Genomic DNA, 15,283 nt, shown 5'->3' on the forward strand with positions numbered 1-15,283 from the left:
GTGTGTGTGTGTGTGTGTGTGTGTGTGTGTGTGTGTGTGTGTCGGCCTCGTGCCCCGCTTCTACGTGCGCATCCTGGTGGACCTGGAGTCCTACCTCAACGAGGTGTGTGTGTGTGTGTGTGTGTGTGTGTGTGTGTGTGTGTGTGTGTGTGTCGGCCTCGTGCCCCGCTTCTACGTGCGCATCCTGGCGGACCTAGAGTCCTACCTCAACGAGGTGTGTGTGTGTGTGTGTGTGTGTGTGTGTGTGTCGGCCTCGTGCCCCGCTTCTACATGCGCATCCTGGCGGACCTGGAGTCCTACCTCAACGAGGTGTGTGTGTGTGTGTGTGTGTGTGTGTCGGCCTCGTGCCCCGCTTCTACGTGCGCATCCTGGCGGACCTGGAGTCCTACCTCAACGAGGGGGGGTGTGTGTGTGTGTGTGTGTGTGTGTGTGTCGGCCTCGTGCCCCGCTTCTACGTGCGCATCCTGGCGGACCTGGAGTCCTACCTCAACGAGGGGGGGTGTGTGTGTGTGCGTGTGTGTGTGTGCGTGCGCGCGCATGTCGGCCTCGTGCCGCGCTTCTACGTGCGCATCCTGGGTGCTTTGCTCAGCGCGGTGCCCGGCGCCGGGGGCTGTGTGCATGTGCCCCTGAGGGGCGGGGGCGTCCCCTGGCCTGCTGGCCTCGGGTGGGATGGGGAGGGAACCCAGCCAGCTGGCGCGGACGCCGAGCTCCCTGCGGCGTTTCCCAGCACAAGGGGCGCCGGGGCCGTGCAGGGTCCTGTGCCCAGCCGCACTGCTGGGTTCTGCGCTCTGGGCGTGCCCTGCTTGCCAAGTTGCCCCGCGCAGGCCCGGGGAGCAGGCCGGAGCCTTTGCTTGCCCGGTGTGGCCATGCTGAGCCGTGTCCCGCCCCTCGGAAGCGGGACAGAGGCTGGGGGGGACTCGGGGGCAGGCACCCCTGGCAAGGGAGGGAGCCAGAAGGGAACCGGGCCCCTGCCCACCACGTGGCTCCCTGTCACAGAGCGGTGGGGGAACCACCAGGCCCTGCCCCCATCCACAGGCGGGGGGCTCCCAGCTGTCGGAGCATGGTGGGGGTGTCACTGGCTCCCCGGGACCCAGTGCAGCACAGACTGGTCAGCACAGCTTGCGGGAGGGGCCCAGAGCCGGGCCCTGCCCCTCTGATCCAGCCAGCCCCACCTCCGGGCTTTGTCCAGCTGCTGGGGCACAAGGGGTCACCTGGTCGGCCCGGTGTCCGGCTCGGGGCCGCGGGGGGGTTACTGACCCTGTGCAATGGAACGTGGGCTGAGCCAATCCAGCCCCTCGGCCCTGCTGAGCTGGGCTCCCATCGCTGACCCCTCTCCCCCCAGCTGTGGGAGGACAAGGAGGGCAAGAAGAAGATGAACAAGAACAACGCCAAGGCGCTGAGCACCCTGCGCCAGAAGATCCGCAAGTACAACCGGGACTACGAGAGCCAGATCGCCAGCTACAAGCAGGTGGGGCGGGGCGGCTGGGGGGGGGGGGTTGGGGGCGGGGCGGGGCGGCTGGGGGGGGAGGCAGCTGGGGGCGGGGCGGCGGCTGGGGGGGAGGCGGGGCCGGGGCGGGGCGGCTGGGGGGGTGGGGTGGCCGGGGGCGGGGCGGTGGCTGGGGGGGGCAGCTTGGGGGCGGGCCGGCTGTGCGGGGGGCGGCGGGGGGCGGGGGAGGCGGCCGGGGGGCGGGGGGGGGGAGGCGGCTTGGGGGCGGGGAGGCGGCCGGGGGGGGGCGGGCGGGGGCGGGGGGGGGGGGGGGGGCGGCTGGGCGGGGAGGCGGCTTGGGGGCGGGGGGGCGGCCGGGGGGGGGGCCGGGGGCGGGGGGGGGCGGGGAGGCGGGGGCGGGGGGCGGCTGGGCGGGGGGGCGGGCTGGCTGGGCGGGGAGGGGGGGGGCGGGGGGCGGCTGGGGGGGGCGGCCGGGGGCGGGGGGGGCGGCCGGGGGCGGGGAGGCGGGCCCCCCCCCCCCTTGGGGGCCCCCCCCCCCCCCCCCCCCCCCCCCCCCCCCCCCCCCCCCCTTGGGGGCCCCCCCCCTGGGCCCCCCCCCCCCCCCCCCCCGGGGAGGCCCGGGGGGGGGGGGGGGCGGGGGGGCGGGGGGGGGGCTTGGGGGCGGGGGGGGCTGGGGGGAGGGGGCGGCGGGGGGGGGCTTGGGGGCGGGGGGCGGCCGGGGGGGGGGGGAGGCGGGGGCGGGGGGCGGCGGGGGGGGGGGGGGCCGGGCGGGGGGGCTGGGGGGGGGGCGGCCGGGGGGGGGGGGGGGGCGGCTTGGGGGCGGGGGGCGGCCGGGGGGGGGAGGCGGCCGGGGGGGGCGGCTGGGCGGGGAGGCGGCTTGGGGGCGGGGGGGGCGGGGGGCGGGGGGGGAGGCGGCCGGGGGGGGGGGCGGCTGGGCGGGGAGGCGGCTTGGGGGCGGGGGGCGGCCGGGGGGGGGAGGCGGCTGGGGGGCGGGGAGGCGGCTTGGGGGCGGGGGGGCGGGGGGGGCGGGGGGGGGGAGGCGGCTGGGGGCGGGGGGGGGGGGGGGGGCGGCTGGGGGCGGGGGGGAGGCGGCTGGGGGGGGGCGGGGGGGCGGGGGGGCCCGGGGGGGAGGGGGGGGGGGAGGCTTGGGGGCCGGGGGGGGCGGCTGGGCGGGGAGGCGGCTTGGGGGCGGGGGGCGGCCGGGGGGGGCGGCCCTGCTGGGTCTCACCCGCTCGTCCCTCAGAACCCGGAGCAGTCGGCGGACGAGGACGAGGACAGGAGGAGCGACGACTCGGAAGGTGAGGCTGGCAGCGGGGACTGGGCTGGGGGGTGGGGGGCTCCGTCCAGCGCTGACCTTCCCTTCTCCCGCAGGCTCCTCTTCGGAGGAGGACGAGGACGGCGAGGGCATGAGCGCAGCCGCCTTCCTCAAGAAGAAGGAGCCGGCGGGCGAGGGGCGCGGAAGGGCCAAGAAGCTGGAGGTGAGGGCGCTGGTGGAGCGTAGCCAAGCCCCGCCTCTCGTTTGCGCTGCCTGCTGGCACCCCGGGCGGCAGGGCGCCTTTCCCAGCATGCTCGGTGGCTGGCGCCCGTCGGGGGGGGAGGCCTTTCCCAGCATGCTCGGTGGCTGGCGCCCGTCGGGGGGGGGGAGGCCTTTCCCAGCATGCTCGGTGGCTGGCGCCCGTCGGGGGGGGAGGCCTTTCCCAGCATGCTCGGTGGCTGGCGCCCGTCGGGGGGGGGGGGGAGGCCTTTCCCAGCATGCTCGGCGGCTGGCGCCCGTCGGGGGGGGGAGGCCTTTCCCAGCATGCTCGGCGGCTGGCGCCCGTCGGGGGGGGGGAGGCCTTTCCCAGCATGCTCGGCAGCTGGCGCCCGTCGGGGGGGGGGGGAGGCCTTTCCCAGCATGCTCGGCAGCTGGCGCCCGTCTGGGTGGGGAGGCCTTTCCCAGCATGCTCGGCAGCTGGCGCCCGTCGGGGGGGGGAGGCCTTTCCCAGCATGCTCGGCGGCTGGCGCCCGTCGGGGGGGGGGAGGCCTTTCCCAGCATGCTCGGCAGCTGGCGCCCGTCGGGGGGGGGGAGGCCTTTCCCAGCATGCTCAGTGGCTGGCGCCCGTCGGGGGGGGGGGGGGAGGCCTTTCCCAGCATGCTCGGCGGCTGGCGCCCGTCGGGGGGGGGGGGGAGGCCTTTCCCAGCATGCTCGGCGGCTGGCGCCCGTCGGGGGGGGAGGCCTTTCCCAGCATGCTCGGCGGCTGGCGCCCGTCGGGGGGGGGGAGGCCTTTCCCAGCATGCTCAGTGGCTGGCGCCCGTCGGGGGGGGGGGGGGGGGTCCTTTCCCAGCATGCTCAGTGGCTGGCGCCCGTCGGGGGGGGGGGGAGGCCTTTCCCAGCATGCTCGGCGGCCGCGCCAGGTGGAGGGGCGTTTCCCAGCATGCTCAGTGGCTGGTGCCCGTCAGGGGGGGGGGAGGCGTTTCCCAGCATGCTCGGCGGCCGCGCCAGGTGGAGGGGGCGTTTCCCAGCATGCTCAGTGGCTGGTGCCCGTCGGGGGGGGGGGGGGGGGGAGGCGTTTCCCAGCATGCTCGGCGGCCGCGCCAGGTGGAGGGGCGTTTCCCAGCATGCTCGGCGGCCGCGCCAGGTGGGGGGGCGTTTCCCAGCATGCCGTGCGGCAGCGCCAGGTGGAGGGGCGTTTCCCAGCATGCTCGGCGGCCGCGCCAGGTGGAGGGGCGTTTCCCAGCATGCCGTGCGGCTGCGCCAGGTGGAGGGGCGTTTCCCAGCATGCCGTGCGGCCGCGCCAGGTGGAGGGGCGTTTCCCAGCATGCCGTGCGGCCGCGCCAGGTGGGGGGGCGTTTCCCAGCATGCCGTGCGGCTGCGCCAGGTGGAGGGGCGTTTCCCAGCATGCTCGGCGGCCGCGCCAGGTGGAGGGGCGTTTCCCAGCATGCCGTGCGGCCGCGCCAGGGGGAGGGGCGTTTCCCAGCATGCCGTGCGGCAGCGCCAGGTGGAGGGGCGTTTCCCAGCATGCCGTGCGGCCGCGCCAGGTGGAGGGGCGTTTCCCAGCATGCCGTGCGGCCGCGCCAGGTGGAGGGGCGTTTCCCAGCATGCCGTGCGGCAGCGCCAGGTGGAGGGGCGTTTCCCAGCATGCCGTGCGGCAGCGCCAGGTGGAGGGGCGTTTCCCAGCATGCCGTGCGGCAGCGCCAGGTGGAGGGGCGTTTCCCAGCATGCCGTGCGGCCGCGCCAGGTGGAGGGGCGTTTCCCAGCATGCCGTGCGGCCGCGCCAGGTGGAGGGGCGTTTCCCAGCATGCCGTGCGGCAGCGCCAGGTGGAGGGGCGTTTCCCAGCATGCCGTGCGGCCGCGCCAGGTGGAGGGGCGTTTCCCAGCATGCCGTGCGGCAGCGTGCTCTGTCTCTCCAGGACGAGGAGGAGGAGGAGGACTCCGAGTCTGACGACGAGGACTGGGGCTCGTCTGACTCCGACACGGACTCCGAGTCGGATGAGGACGACGGCAAATACACCTCTTTGGCCTCCAAGTTCCTCAAGAAGTGAGGGGCGGGGCCACATCCTGGGGGCGGGGCCTAGCGCATCAGCCTGGACATTTCCCGACTTCTTTGGTGGCAGTGGCACTTCTAGGGGAGCTGGCCGGCTGCCTGGGTCCCGTTGCCTGACTGGGCGTGGGGGGCGCAGTCCTGTGGCGTTGCCCAGCCGGGTATGGGGGGGTGGCGGCCCGGCCGGGCGTGCGGGGGGGGGGGCGGCGCGGCCCGGCTGGGCGTGGGGGGGGGGGGGGGGGGCGGGGCCCGGCCGCCTGGGGCATTGCCGGGCGTGGGGGGGGACGGCGCGGCCTGGCCGGGCGTTGGGGGGGGGCGGCGCGGCCCGGCGGGGGGGGGGGAGGGGCGGGCGTGCGGGGGGAGGGGCGGCGCGGCCCGGCCGGGCGTGCGGGGGGAGGGGGGCGCGGCCCGGGGGCCGGGGGGAGGGGCGGCGCGGGGCGGGCGTGGGGGGGGGCGGGGGGGAGGGGGGCGGCCGCGGCGGGGGGGGGGGCCGGGCCCGGGCGGCGGCGTGGGGGGGGGGGCGGCCCAGCTGGGCGGGGGGGGGTGGGGTCGGGGGGGGGGCCGGCCGGGGGCGTGGGGGGGAGGGGCGGCGGGCCCGGCTGGGCGGGGGGGGGCGGCCCGGCGTGGGGGGGGGCGGGCGTCGGGGGGGGGGGCGGGGCCCGGCCGCCTGGGGCATTGCCGGGCGTGGGGGGGCGGGCTGACAGCGGTGCCGCGCCCGCAGGGACGAGGACAGGAAGGCCACAGAGAAAAAGCGGGAGGAGAAGGCCAAGAAGAAGCACGACCGCAAGGCCAAGAAGTACGAGGACGAGGAGGACGAGGGCGGCGAGTGGGAGAAGGTCAAGGGGGGGGCCCCCCTGGTCAAGGTGAGGCCCAGCCTGGCAGACAAGGCCTGAGGGAGATGGGGCTGCCGGGGGCCCAGCCGGGGCCTGACCCACGCGCTGTCCCCCCAGGAGAAGCCCAAGATGTTCGCCAAGGGCACCGAGATCAACCACGCCGTGGTGGTGAAGAAGCTCAATGAAATTCTGCAGGCCCGCGGGAAGAAAGGCACGGACCGGTGAGCTGGCCCTTCTCCCAGCATGCCCCGGGGCAGCCGAGGCCTCCTGTCACTGTGCTGGGGGGGGTTCTCCCAGCATGCCCCGGGGCAGCCGAGGCCTCCTGTCACTGTGCTGGGGGGGGGTTCTCCCAGCATGCCCCGGGGCAGCCGAGGCCTCCTGTCACTGTGCTGGGGGGGGTTCTCCCAGCATGCCCCAGGGCAGCCGAGGCCTCCTGTCACTGTGCTGGGGGGGGGTTCTCCCAGCATGCCCCGGGGCAGCCAAGGCCTCCTGTCGCTCTGCTGGGGGGGGGGGGTTCTCCCAGCACGCCCCGGGGCAGCCCAAGGCGTCCTGTCACTGTGCTGGGGGGGGGTTCTCCCAGCATGCCCCGGGGCAGCCGAGGCCTCCTGTCACTGTGCTGGGGGGGGGTTCTCCCAGCATGCCCCGGGGCAGCCGAGGCCTCCTGTCACTGCTGGCGGGGGGGGTTCTCCCAGCATGCCCCGGGGCAGCCGAGGTCTCCTGTCACTGTGCTGGGGGGGGCGGTTCTCCCAGCATGCCCCGGGGCAGCCGAGGTCTCCTGTCACTGTGCTGGGGGGGGCGGTTCTCCCAGCATGCCCCGGGGCAGCCGAGGCCTCCTGTCACTGTGCTGGGGGGGGGGTTCTCCCAGCATGCCCCGGGGCAGCCGAGGCCTCCTGTCACTGTGCTGGGGGGGGGGGGTTCTCCCAGCATGCCCCGGGGCAGCCGAGGCCTCCTGTCACTGAGCTGGGGGGGGGAGGGTTCTCCCAGCATACCCCGGGGCTGCCGAGGCCTCCTGTCACTGTGCTGGGGGGGTTCTCCCAGCATGCCCTGGGGCAGCCAAGGCCTCCTGTCGCTCTGCTGGGGGGGGTTCTCCCAGCATGCCCCGGGGCAGCCAAGGCCTCCTGTTGCTCTGCTGGGGGGGGTTCTCCCAGCATGCCCCGGGGCAGCCGAGGCCTCCTGTCGCTCTGCTGGGGGGGTTCTCCCAGCATGCCCCAGGGCAGCCGAGGTCTCCTGTCACTGTGCTGGGGGGGGGGTTCTCCCAGCATGCCCTGGGGCAGCCGAGGCCTCCTGTCACTGTGCTGGGGGCGGTTCTCCCAGCATGCCCTGGGGCAGCCAAAGCCTCCTGTCGCTCTGCTGGGGGGGGTTCTCCCAGCATGCCCCGGGGAGCCAGGCTGAGGGGGATGTGGGTGAGCGATTTCCCAGGCTCCCTGGTGCGCTCCGGTGTGTTTCCCAGCATGCCCTGGGGCCCTGACGGGTCTCTGGCCGTGCAGGGCAGCCCAGATCGAGCTGCTGCAGCTGCTGGTGGCCATCGCGACCGAGAACGGCCTGGGCATCGCCATGGACCTCAAGATCAAGTTCAGCATCGTCGCCTCCCTCTACGACTACAACCCCAACCTGGCCACCTACATGAAGGTGAGGGGCGGGGCCTCGGCTGGGGGCGGGGCTGCGCCGGGGCCTGTGGGCGGGGCCTGACGGCGTTGTGCTCCAGCCCGAGATGTGGAAGAAGTGCCTGGACAGCATCGAGGAGCTGCTGGGCATCCTGTTCGGGAACCCCGGCATCTTCATCGGGGAGCACGTCCTGGAGGAGTCGGAGAACCTCGGCAACCCCGAGCAGGTACCGGCCCCCCCCCGGCTCGGCCCCCCCCCTCGGCTCCCTGCCGGCGGCGACCCCCGGCTCGGCCCCCCCCCCCCCCCCTCGACCCCCCCCCCCCCGGCTCCCTGCCGGCATCTTCATCGGGGAGCACGTCCTGGAGGAGTCGGAGAACCTCGGCAACCCCGAGCAGGTACGCCCCCCGCCCCCCCCCCGGCCCCCCGCCCCCCCCGGCTCGGCCCCCCGCCCCCGGCTCCCTGCCGGCATCTTCATCGGGGAGCACGTCCTGGAGGAGTCGGAGAACCTCGGCAACCCCGAGCAGGTACGGCCCGGCGAGGGCCTTGGGTGGCGACCTCCGGCTCCCTGCTGGCAGCGACCCCCGGCTCAGCCCCCCCCCCCCCCCCCCGGCTCCCTGCCGGCAGCGACCCCCGGCTCGGCCCCCCCCCGGCTCCCTGCTGGCAGCGAGCCCCGGCTCGGCCCCCCCCCCGGCTCTGCTGGCAGCAGTGACCCCCGCCGACCCCGCTCAGCACAGAGCAAGGTTCCTGCTCGGCCCCCTTGGGCTGCAGCAGCAGCTGTGCCCTGGGCGGGTGGGGCTGCAGGGGCCTCTGGGGGGCGCGGGGCCCTGGCGTGGCACCGACTCTCGCTGTCCCCAGCCCCTGCGGGTGCGCGGCTGCATCCTCACGCTGGTCGAGCGCATGGACGAGGAGTTCACCAAGATCATGCAGAACACGGATCCCCACTCGCAGGGTGAGTGCCTGGCTGCCCGCTGGGCTTGGGGGCGGGGCTGCGGGGAGGGGCCCCAGGGCGCGGGGTGACCACCCTTTCCCCCCAGAGTACGTGGACCACCTGAAGGACGAGGCGCGGGTGTGCAGGATCCTGGGGCGGGTGCAGGACTACCTGCAGGACAAGGGCACGCCGGAGGAGATCTGCCGGGGCTACCTGCGCCGGGTGCTGCACACCTACTACAAGTTCGACTACAAGGCCCATCAGCGCCAGCAGGGCCCTGCCGGCGACTCCAAGGTACACGCCCGCCTGGGGCTCCCCCTGGCCCCTGCAGTCCCCCCAGACCAAGCACCAGGACTTCAGGGTCCCCCTTGTCTCCTGGCCTCACCAGCGTGGGGCAGTCCCCTCTCCTCACTCTGCCCCCTGCGGGAGGAGCTGGGGGTCTGGGATCTCCGGCCGTGGGAGGGGCGGGGGGCTCCGGGAGCTCGGGCGCAGTCGGCCCCTCACCCTGTGGCTGCTGCAGTCGGAGCAGGACCAGGCGGAGAACGAGGGCGAGGACAGCGCGGTGCTCATGGACCGGCTCTGCAAGTACATCTACGCCAAGGACCGCACGGACCGGATCCGCACCTGCGCCATCCTGTGCCACATCTACCACCACGCGCTGCACAGCCGCTGGTTCCAGGCCCGCGACCTCATGCTCATGTCGCACCTGCAGGACAACATCCAGCACGCCGACCCGCCGGTGCAGGTGGGGCAGCCGGTGTCCCTGGGGCGGCCGCCGCGGTGGCCTCAGCCCGGCCGCGACAGGAGTCCAATGCAATGTGGGGGTCCCGCTGAGAACGCTGTGCCCCCCAGCCTAGGGCCTGGGCCGCTGCACCCTGGCGGTGGGGGGACAGGTGCCATCACCCGCCGTTCTCCCCCAGAACCTTTACTGGCGGGCAGAGAGCTGTGGGGGTGGGCCGTGCGTGACTGCGGGGAGGCCGTGGGGGCGGGCAGGGAGCCATAGGAGTGGGCTGTGTGTGCTGGCGGGAGGCTGTGGGGCCGGGCGGGGGCCGAGTGTGCTGGCGGGGAACTGTGCATGCTGGTGAGGAGCCATAGGGGTGGGCTGTGCATGCCAGCGGGGGGCCGTGGGGCCGGGCGGGGGCTCCATGTGCCGGCGGGGGGCCGTGGGTCTGGGCGGGGGGCCTTAGGGCTGGGCTCCGCGTGCCGGCGGGGGCTGGGGCCGGGCGGGGGCTGCCGCGGGGGGGGGGGCCGGGGGGCTGCGCATGCCGGTGGGGGGCCTTAGAGGTGGGCTGCGTGTGCCGGCGTGGGGCCGGGAGGGGGGGCTCCGTGTGCCGGCGGGGGGCTGTGGGGCCGGGCGGAGGCTGTGCTTGCCGGCGGGGGGCCGTAGGGGTGGGCTGCGCGTGCCGGTGGGGGCCGTGGGGGGCTCTGTGTGCCGGCGGGGGGCTGTGGGGCCGGGCGGAGGCTGTACGTGCCGGTGGGGGGCCGTAGAGGTGGGCTGCGCGTGCCGGTGTGGGGCCGGGGCGGGGGGGCTCCGTGTGCCGGCGGGGGGCTTTGCGGTGCCGGGGGGGGGGGGCTCCGTGTGCTGGCGGGGGGCTGTGGGGCCGGGCGGAGGCTGTGCGTGCCGGTGGGGGGGCCGTAGAGGTGGGCTGCGCGTGCCGGCGGGGGGCCGGGGGGGGGGGCTCCGTGTGCTGGCGGGGGGCTGTGGGGCCGGGCGGAGGCTGTGCGTGCCGGTGGGGGGCCGTAGAGGTGGGCTGCGCGTGCCGGCGGGGGGGGGGGGGCTCCGTGTGCTGGCGGGGGGCTGTGGGGCCGGGCGGAGGCTGTGCGTGCCGGTGGGGGGCCGTAGAGGTGGGCTGCGCGTGCCGGGGGGGGGGGGGGGCTCCGTGTGCTGGCGGGGGGCTGTGGGGCCGGGCGGAGGCTGTGCGTGCCGGTGGGGGGCCGTAGAGGTGGGCTGCGCGTGCCGGTGTGGGGCCGGGGGCGGGGGGGGGGCTCCGTGTGCTGGCGGGGGGCTGTGGGGCTGGGCGGAGGCTGTGCGTGCCGGTGGGGGGCGGGGGGCCGTAGAGGTGGCGCTGGGGGGCGGGGGGGGCTGTGCTGCGGGGGGCGGGGGGGGCCAGGGTGGGGGCTGCCGTGTGCCGGGGGGGGGGGGGCGGCGGGGGGGGCTGTGGGGCCGGGCGGAGGCTGTGCGTGCCGGTGGGGGGCGGGGGGGGCGGGCGGTGGGGGCGGGGGGGGGGGCGGGGGCGGGGGGCGGGAGGCCCGGGGGGGGGCGTCCGGGGGGGGGGGGCTGTGCTGGCGGGGGGCTGTGGGGCCGGGCGGAGGCTGTGCGTGCCGGTGGGGGGCCGTAGAGGTGGGCTGTGCGGTGCCGGGGGGGGGGGGCTGTGGGCGGGGGGGTGGGGCGGGCGGGGCTGTGGGGGGGGGGGCTCCGTGTGCGGGGGGGGGGGGGGCGGCAGGGGGCTGTGGGGCCGGGCGGAGGCTGTGCGTGCCGGTGGGGGGCCGGGGGGGGGGCTCCGTGTGCTGGCGGGGGGCTGTGGGGCCGGGCGGAGGCTGTGCGTGCCGGTGGGGGGCCGTAGAGGTGGGCTGCGCGTGCTGGCGGGGGGCCGGGGGGGGGGGCTCCGTGTGCTGGCGGGGGGCTGTGGGGCCGGGCGGAGGCTGTGCGTGCCGGTGGGGGGCCGTAGAGGTGGGCTGCGCGTGCCGGCGGGGGGCCGGGGGGGGGGGGGGGCTCCGTGTGCTGGCGGGGGGCTGTGGGGCCGGGCGGAGGCTGTGCGTGCCGGTGGGGGGCCGGGGGGGGGGCTAGTGGTGGGGGGGGCGTGGGGCGGGCGGGGCCGCGGGGGGGGCCGGGGGGGGGGGGGCTCCGTGTGCTGGCGGGGGGCTGTGGGGCCGGGCGGAGGCTGTGCGTGCCGGTGGGGGGCCGTAGAGGGGGGCTGCGCGTGCCGGCGGGGGGCAGGGCGCTGGCCACGGGGCTCACGGCGGGGCTCCCGCTCTCCCCACAGATCCTCTACAACCGCACCATGGTGCAGCTGGGGATCTGCGCCTTCCGGCAGGGCATGATCAAGGACGCGCACAACGCGCTGCTGGACATCCAGTCCTCCGGCCGCGCCAAGGAGCTGCTGGGCCAGGGGCTGCTGCTGCGCAGCCTCCAGGAGCGCAACCAGGAGCAGGAGAAGATCGAGAAGCGGCGCCAGGTGCCCTTCCACATGCACATCAACCTGGAGCTGCTGGAGTGCGTCTACCTGGTGTCGGCCATGCTGCTCGAGATCCCCTACATGGCCGCCCACGAGTTTGACGCCCGGCGCCGCATGATCAGCAAGCAGTTCCACCACCAGCTGCGCGTGGGCGAGCGCCAGCCCCTGCTGGGTGAGCCCCCGCCTGCCCCCCGGCCCCCCGGCCCCGCCGGCCCCGCCTGCCCCGCCTGCCCCCGGCGCCGCATGATCAGCAAGCAGTTCCACCACCAGCTGCGCGTGGGCGAGCGCCAGCCCCTGCTGGGTGAGCCCCCCCCCGGCCCCGCCTGCCCCCCCGCCCCGCCTGCCCCCGCCGCCGCATGATCAGCAAGCAGTTCCACCACCAGCTGTGCGTGGGCGAGCGCCAGCCCCTGCTGGATGAGCCCCCCCGGCCCCGCCTGCCCCCTGCCCCGCCTGCCCCCGCCGCCGCATGATCAGCAAGCAGTTCCACCACCAGCTGCGCGTGGGCGAGCGCCAGCCCCTGCTGGGTGAGCCCCCCCCGGCCCCGCCTGCCCCGCCCCCCCCCCCCCCCGCCCCCCCCGGCCCCGCCTGCCCCCGCCGCCGCATGATCAGCAAGCAGTTCCACCACCAGCTGCGCGTGGGCGAGCGCCAGCCCCTGCTGGGTGAGCCCCCCCCCGGCCCCGCCTGCCCCCCCGCCCCGCCTGCCCCCGCCGCCGCATGATCAGCAAGCAGTTCCACCACCAGCTGCGCGTGGGCGAGCGCCAGCCCCTGCTGGGTGAGCCCCCCCCCCCCCCCCCTGGGCCCCGCCCCCCGCCGGCCCCGCCTGCCCCCCGGCCCCGCCTGCCCCCGCCGCCGCATGATCAGCAAGCAGTTCCACCACCAGCTGCGTGAGCCCCCCGCCCTCCCGCGCACGAGCAGCCGTTCCACCCCCGCTGCGCACGGGTGAGCCCTGGCCCCCACTGGCCCCAGCCCTTCTTGGGTGAATGCTCCTGGCTGGTCACATGACACCCTCGCCCCGCCCCCCCCATGGGCGCCCCCCTCCCTCTGCTCCAGAGCAGCCCCTGAGGGGAGGGGCCCGCGCTGGGACGTGCCACAGGCCCCACAGCGCCTGCTCTCTGCCGCTGCCAGGCCCCCCCGAGTCGATGCGGGAGCACGTGGTGGCGGCGTCCAAGGCCATGAAGATGGGCGACTGGCGGACCTGCCACCGCTTCATCATCAACGAGAAGATGAACGGGAAGGTCTGGGACTTGTTCCCCGAGGCCGACAAAGTCCGCACCATGCTGGTCAGGTGCGTGGGGGGGCAAGGGAGCACCCCCCCGGAGCAGACCCCAGCTCCGCAGGGGCGGGGCCTGCTGTGACCACGCCTCTTTGCTGCCCCCTGCAGGAAAATCCAGGAAGAGTCGCTGCGCACCTACCTCTTCACCTACAGCAGCGTCTATGACTCCATCAGGTCAGGGTGGGGCCGGGCCGGGGGCGGGGCCTGGGGGAGGGGGTGGGGCCTGTCTCTAACCAGCCTGTGTCCTCCGGCAGCATGGAGACCCTGTCGGACATGTTCCAGCTGGACCTGCCCACCGTCCACAGCATCATCAGCAAGATGATCATCAATGAGGAGTTGATGGTGAGGTGGGGGCGGAGCTGGCTGGGCAGGATGCGGGTTGGGGGGCGGGGCGGGTTGGGGGGCAGGGTGTTGGAGGGGCGGGTGCGGGGCTGGCTGGGCGGGTAGGGGGTGGGGAGTTGGAGGGGTGGGGGCGGGGCTGGCTGGGTGGGGAGTTGGGGGGGCACGGTGCAGGTCGGGGGCAGGTGGGAGCGGAGAGGGGGCCTGGCAGCGGGGGGCCTGACCTGCTGGGCCACGTGGGAGCGGGGAGGTGGCCGCGGAGCGGGGAGGGAGGCGGCCGGGGGGGGGGAGGCGGCGGGGGGAAGCGTCCGCGGGGGGCGCCCGGCGGGGGGGGGGGCCCGGGGGGGGGCGGCGGCGGGCGGCGGGGGGGGGGCTGGGGGGAGAGGCGGCGGCGGGGGGAAGGGGGGGGCCGCGGGGGGGGGCCGGGGGCGGGGGGGGCGGGGGGAGGCGGCGGGGGGCGGCGGCGGGGGGAGAGGCGGCGGCGGGGGGAAGCGTCCGCGGGGGGGGGCGGCGGTGGGGGGCGGGGGGGGGGAGGCGGGGGGGGGAAGCGTCCGCGGGGGGGGGCGGCGGGGCGGCCGGGGGGAGGCGGCGGCGGGGGGAAGCGTCCGCGGGGGGCCGGCGGCGGGGGGGGGAGGCGGCGGCGGGGGGGCGGCGGGGGGGGGGGCGGCGGGGGGAGGGCGGCGGCGGGGGGAAGCGTCCGCGGGGGGCGGCGGGGGGGGCGGCGGGGGGAAGCGTCCGCGGGGGGCGGCGGGGGGGCGGCCGGGGGGAGGCGGCGGCGGGGGGAAGCGTCCGCGGGGGGCGGCGGGGGGGGGGGCGGCCCGGGGGGGCGGCGGGGGGGGCGGGGGGAGGCGGGGGGGGGAAGCGTCCGCGGGGGGCGGCGGGGGGGGCGGCCGGGGGGAGGCGGCGGCGTCCCTGACCCCCGGCCGCGCAGGCGTCCCTGGACCAGCCCACGCAGACCGTGGTCATGCACCGCACGGAGCCGACCGCCCTGCAGAACTTGGCCCTGCAGCTGGCCGAGAAACTGGGCAACCTGGTGGAGAACAACGAGCGCGTCTTCGACCACAAGCAGGGCACCTACGGCGGCTACTTCCGAGGTGCGGCCCCGCCCCTTATCCTGGGGGGTTACCGTGCCCCCCCGCCCCCCCGCCCCTTATCCTGGGGGGTTACCGTGCCCCCCCGCCCCCCCGCCCCTTATCCTGGGGGGTTACCGTGCCCCCCCGCCCCCCCCGCCCCCCTCCCCCCCCCCGCCCCTTATCCTGGGGGGTTACCGTGCCCCCCCGCCCCCCCCGCCCCTTATCCTGGGGGGTTACCGTGCCCCCCCGCCCCCCCGCCCCTTATCCTGGGGGGTTACCGTGCCCCCCCCGCCCCCCCCCCCCCGCCCCCCCCGCCCCTTATCCTGGGGGGTTACCGTGCCCCCCGCCCCCCCGCCCCTTATCCTGGGGGGTTACCGTGCCCCCCCGCCCCCCCGCTCCTTATCCTGGGGGGTTACCGTGCCCCCCCGCCCCCCCCTGCCGTCCCCCCCGCCCCCCACTCCTTATCCTGGGGGGTTACCGTGCCCCCCGCCCCCCCCGCCCCTTATCCTGGGGGGTTACCGTGCCCCCCGCCCCCCCCGCCCCCCGCCCCCCCGCCCCTTATCCTGGGGGGTTACCGTGCCCCCCCGCCCCCCCGCTCCTTATCCTGGGGGGTTACCGTGCCCCCCCGCTCCTTATCCTGGGGGGTTACCGTGCCCCCCCGCCCCCCCGCTCCTTATCCTGGGGGGTTACCGTGCCCCCCGGCCCCAGCCCCTTATCCTGGGGGGTTACCGTGCCCCCCGGCCCCAGCCCCTCATCGCTGTGTCTGGTCCCGTCCCACAGACCAGAAGGACGGCTACCGCAAGAACGAGGGCGGCTACATGCGCCGGGGGGGCTACAGGCAGCAGGAGCGACAGGCCAACTACTGAGCCGGACGCCGCGTCCCTAATAAAGTGCTCGCTGCAACGACCCGCCTCTGTCATTGGGGGCCGGGGGGGGCGCTGCCACCTGAGGGCCCTTATCTCCCCGAAGGCCCGGGCCCCGGGCCCCGTCCCCAGCAGCCCGTGCGGGAGCCTGGCAGTCCCTGGGCAGAGCCGTGGGGGGCTGGGCAGCCGGGGGTTAATGAGTGACTGCCCTGGGCTCGCTGCCCC

The 15,283-nt window shown here is 77.0% G+C and overlaps 1 protein-coding gene across 1 annotated transcript in view; it reads left to right on the forward strand.

Moving 5' to 3' along the window:
- The window catches only part of LOC142825847 (eukaryotic translation initiation factor 3 subunit C-like), a 25,142-nt gene extending 10,044 nt beyond the window's left edge, over positions 1-15,098 (forward strand). The window contains exons 5-21 of the mRNA XM_089778781.1: positions 1,343-1,468; positions 2,691-2,745; positions 2,819-2,925; positions 4,838-4,965; positions 5,690-5,831; positions 5,919-6,022; positions 7,289-7,430; positions 7,507-7,632; positions 8,262-8,355; positions 8,441-8,628; positions 8,855-9,079; positions 11,319-11,682; positions 12,636-12,795; positions 12,892-12,957; positions 13,038-13,125; positions 14,054-14,216; positions 14,976-15,098. Of these exons, the coding sequence (XP_089634907.1) occupies positions 1,343-1,468; positions 2,691-2,745; positions 2,819-2,925; positions 4,838-4,965; positions 5,690-5,831; positions 5,919-6,022; positions 7,289-7,430; positions 7,507-7,632; positions 8,262-8,355; positions 8,441-8,628; positions 8,855-9,079; positions 11,319-11,682; positions 12,636-12,795; positions 12,892-12,957; positions 13,038-13,125; positions 14,054-14,216; positions 14,976-15,061 (2,364 nt within the window). The 3' untranslated portion in view covers positions 15,062-15,098. The remainder of the gene's footprint in view (positions 1-1,342; positions 1,469-2,690; positions 2,746-2,818; positions 2,926-4,837; positions 4,966-5,689; positions 5,832-5,918; positions 6,023-7,288; positions 7,431-7,506; positions 7,633-8,261; positions 8,356-8,440; positions 8,629-8,854; positions 9,080-11,318; positions 11,683-12,635; positions 12,796-12,891; positions 12,958-13,037; positions 13,126-14,053; positions 14,217-14,975) is intronic.
- Positions 15,099-15,283: the final 185 nt, after the last annotated feature.

This window comes from Pelodiscus sinensis, chromosome 5, assembly GCF_052426305.1.
Source record: "Pelodiscus sinensis isolate ZL-2025 chromosome 5, ASM5242630v1, whole genome shotgun sequence".
Taxonomy (NCBI): Eukaryota; Metazoa; Chordata; order Testudines; family Trionychidae; genus Pelodiscus; species Pelodiscus sinensis.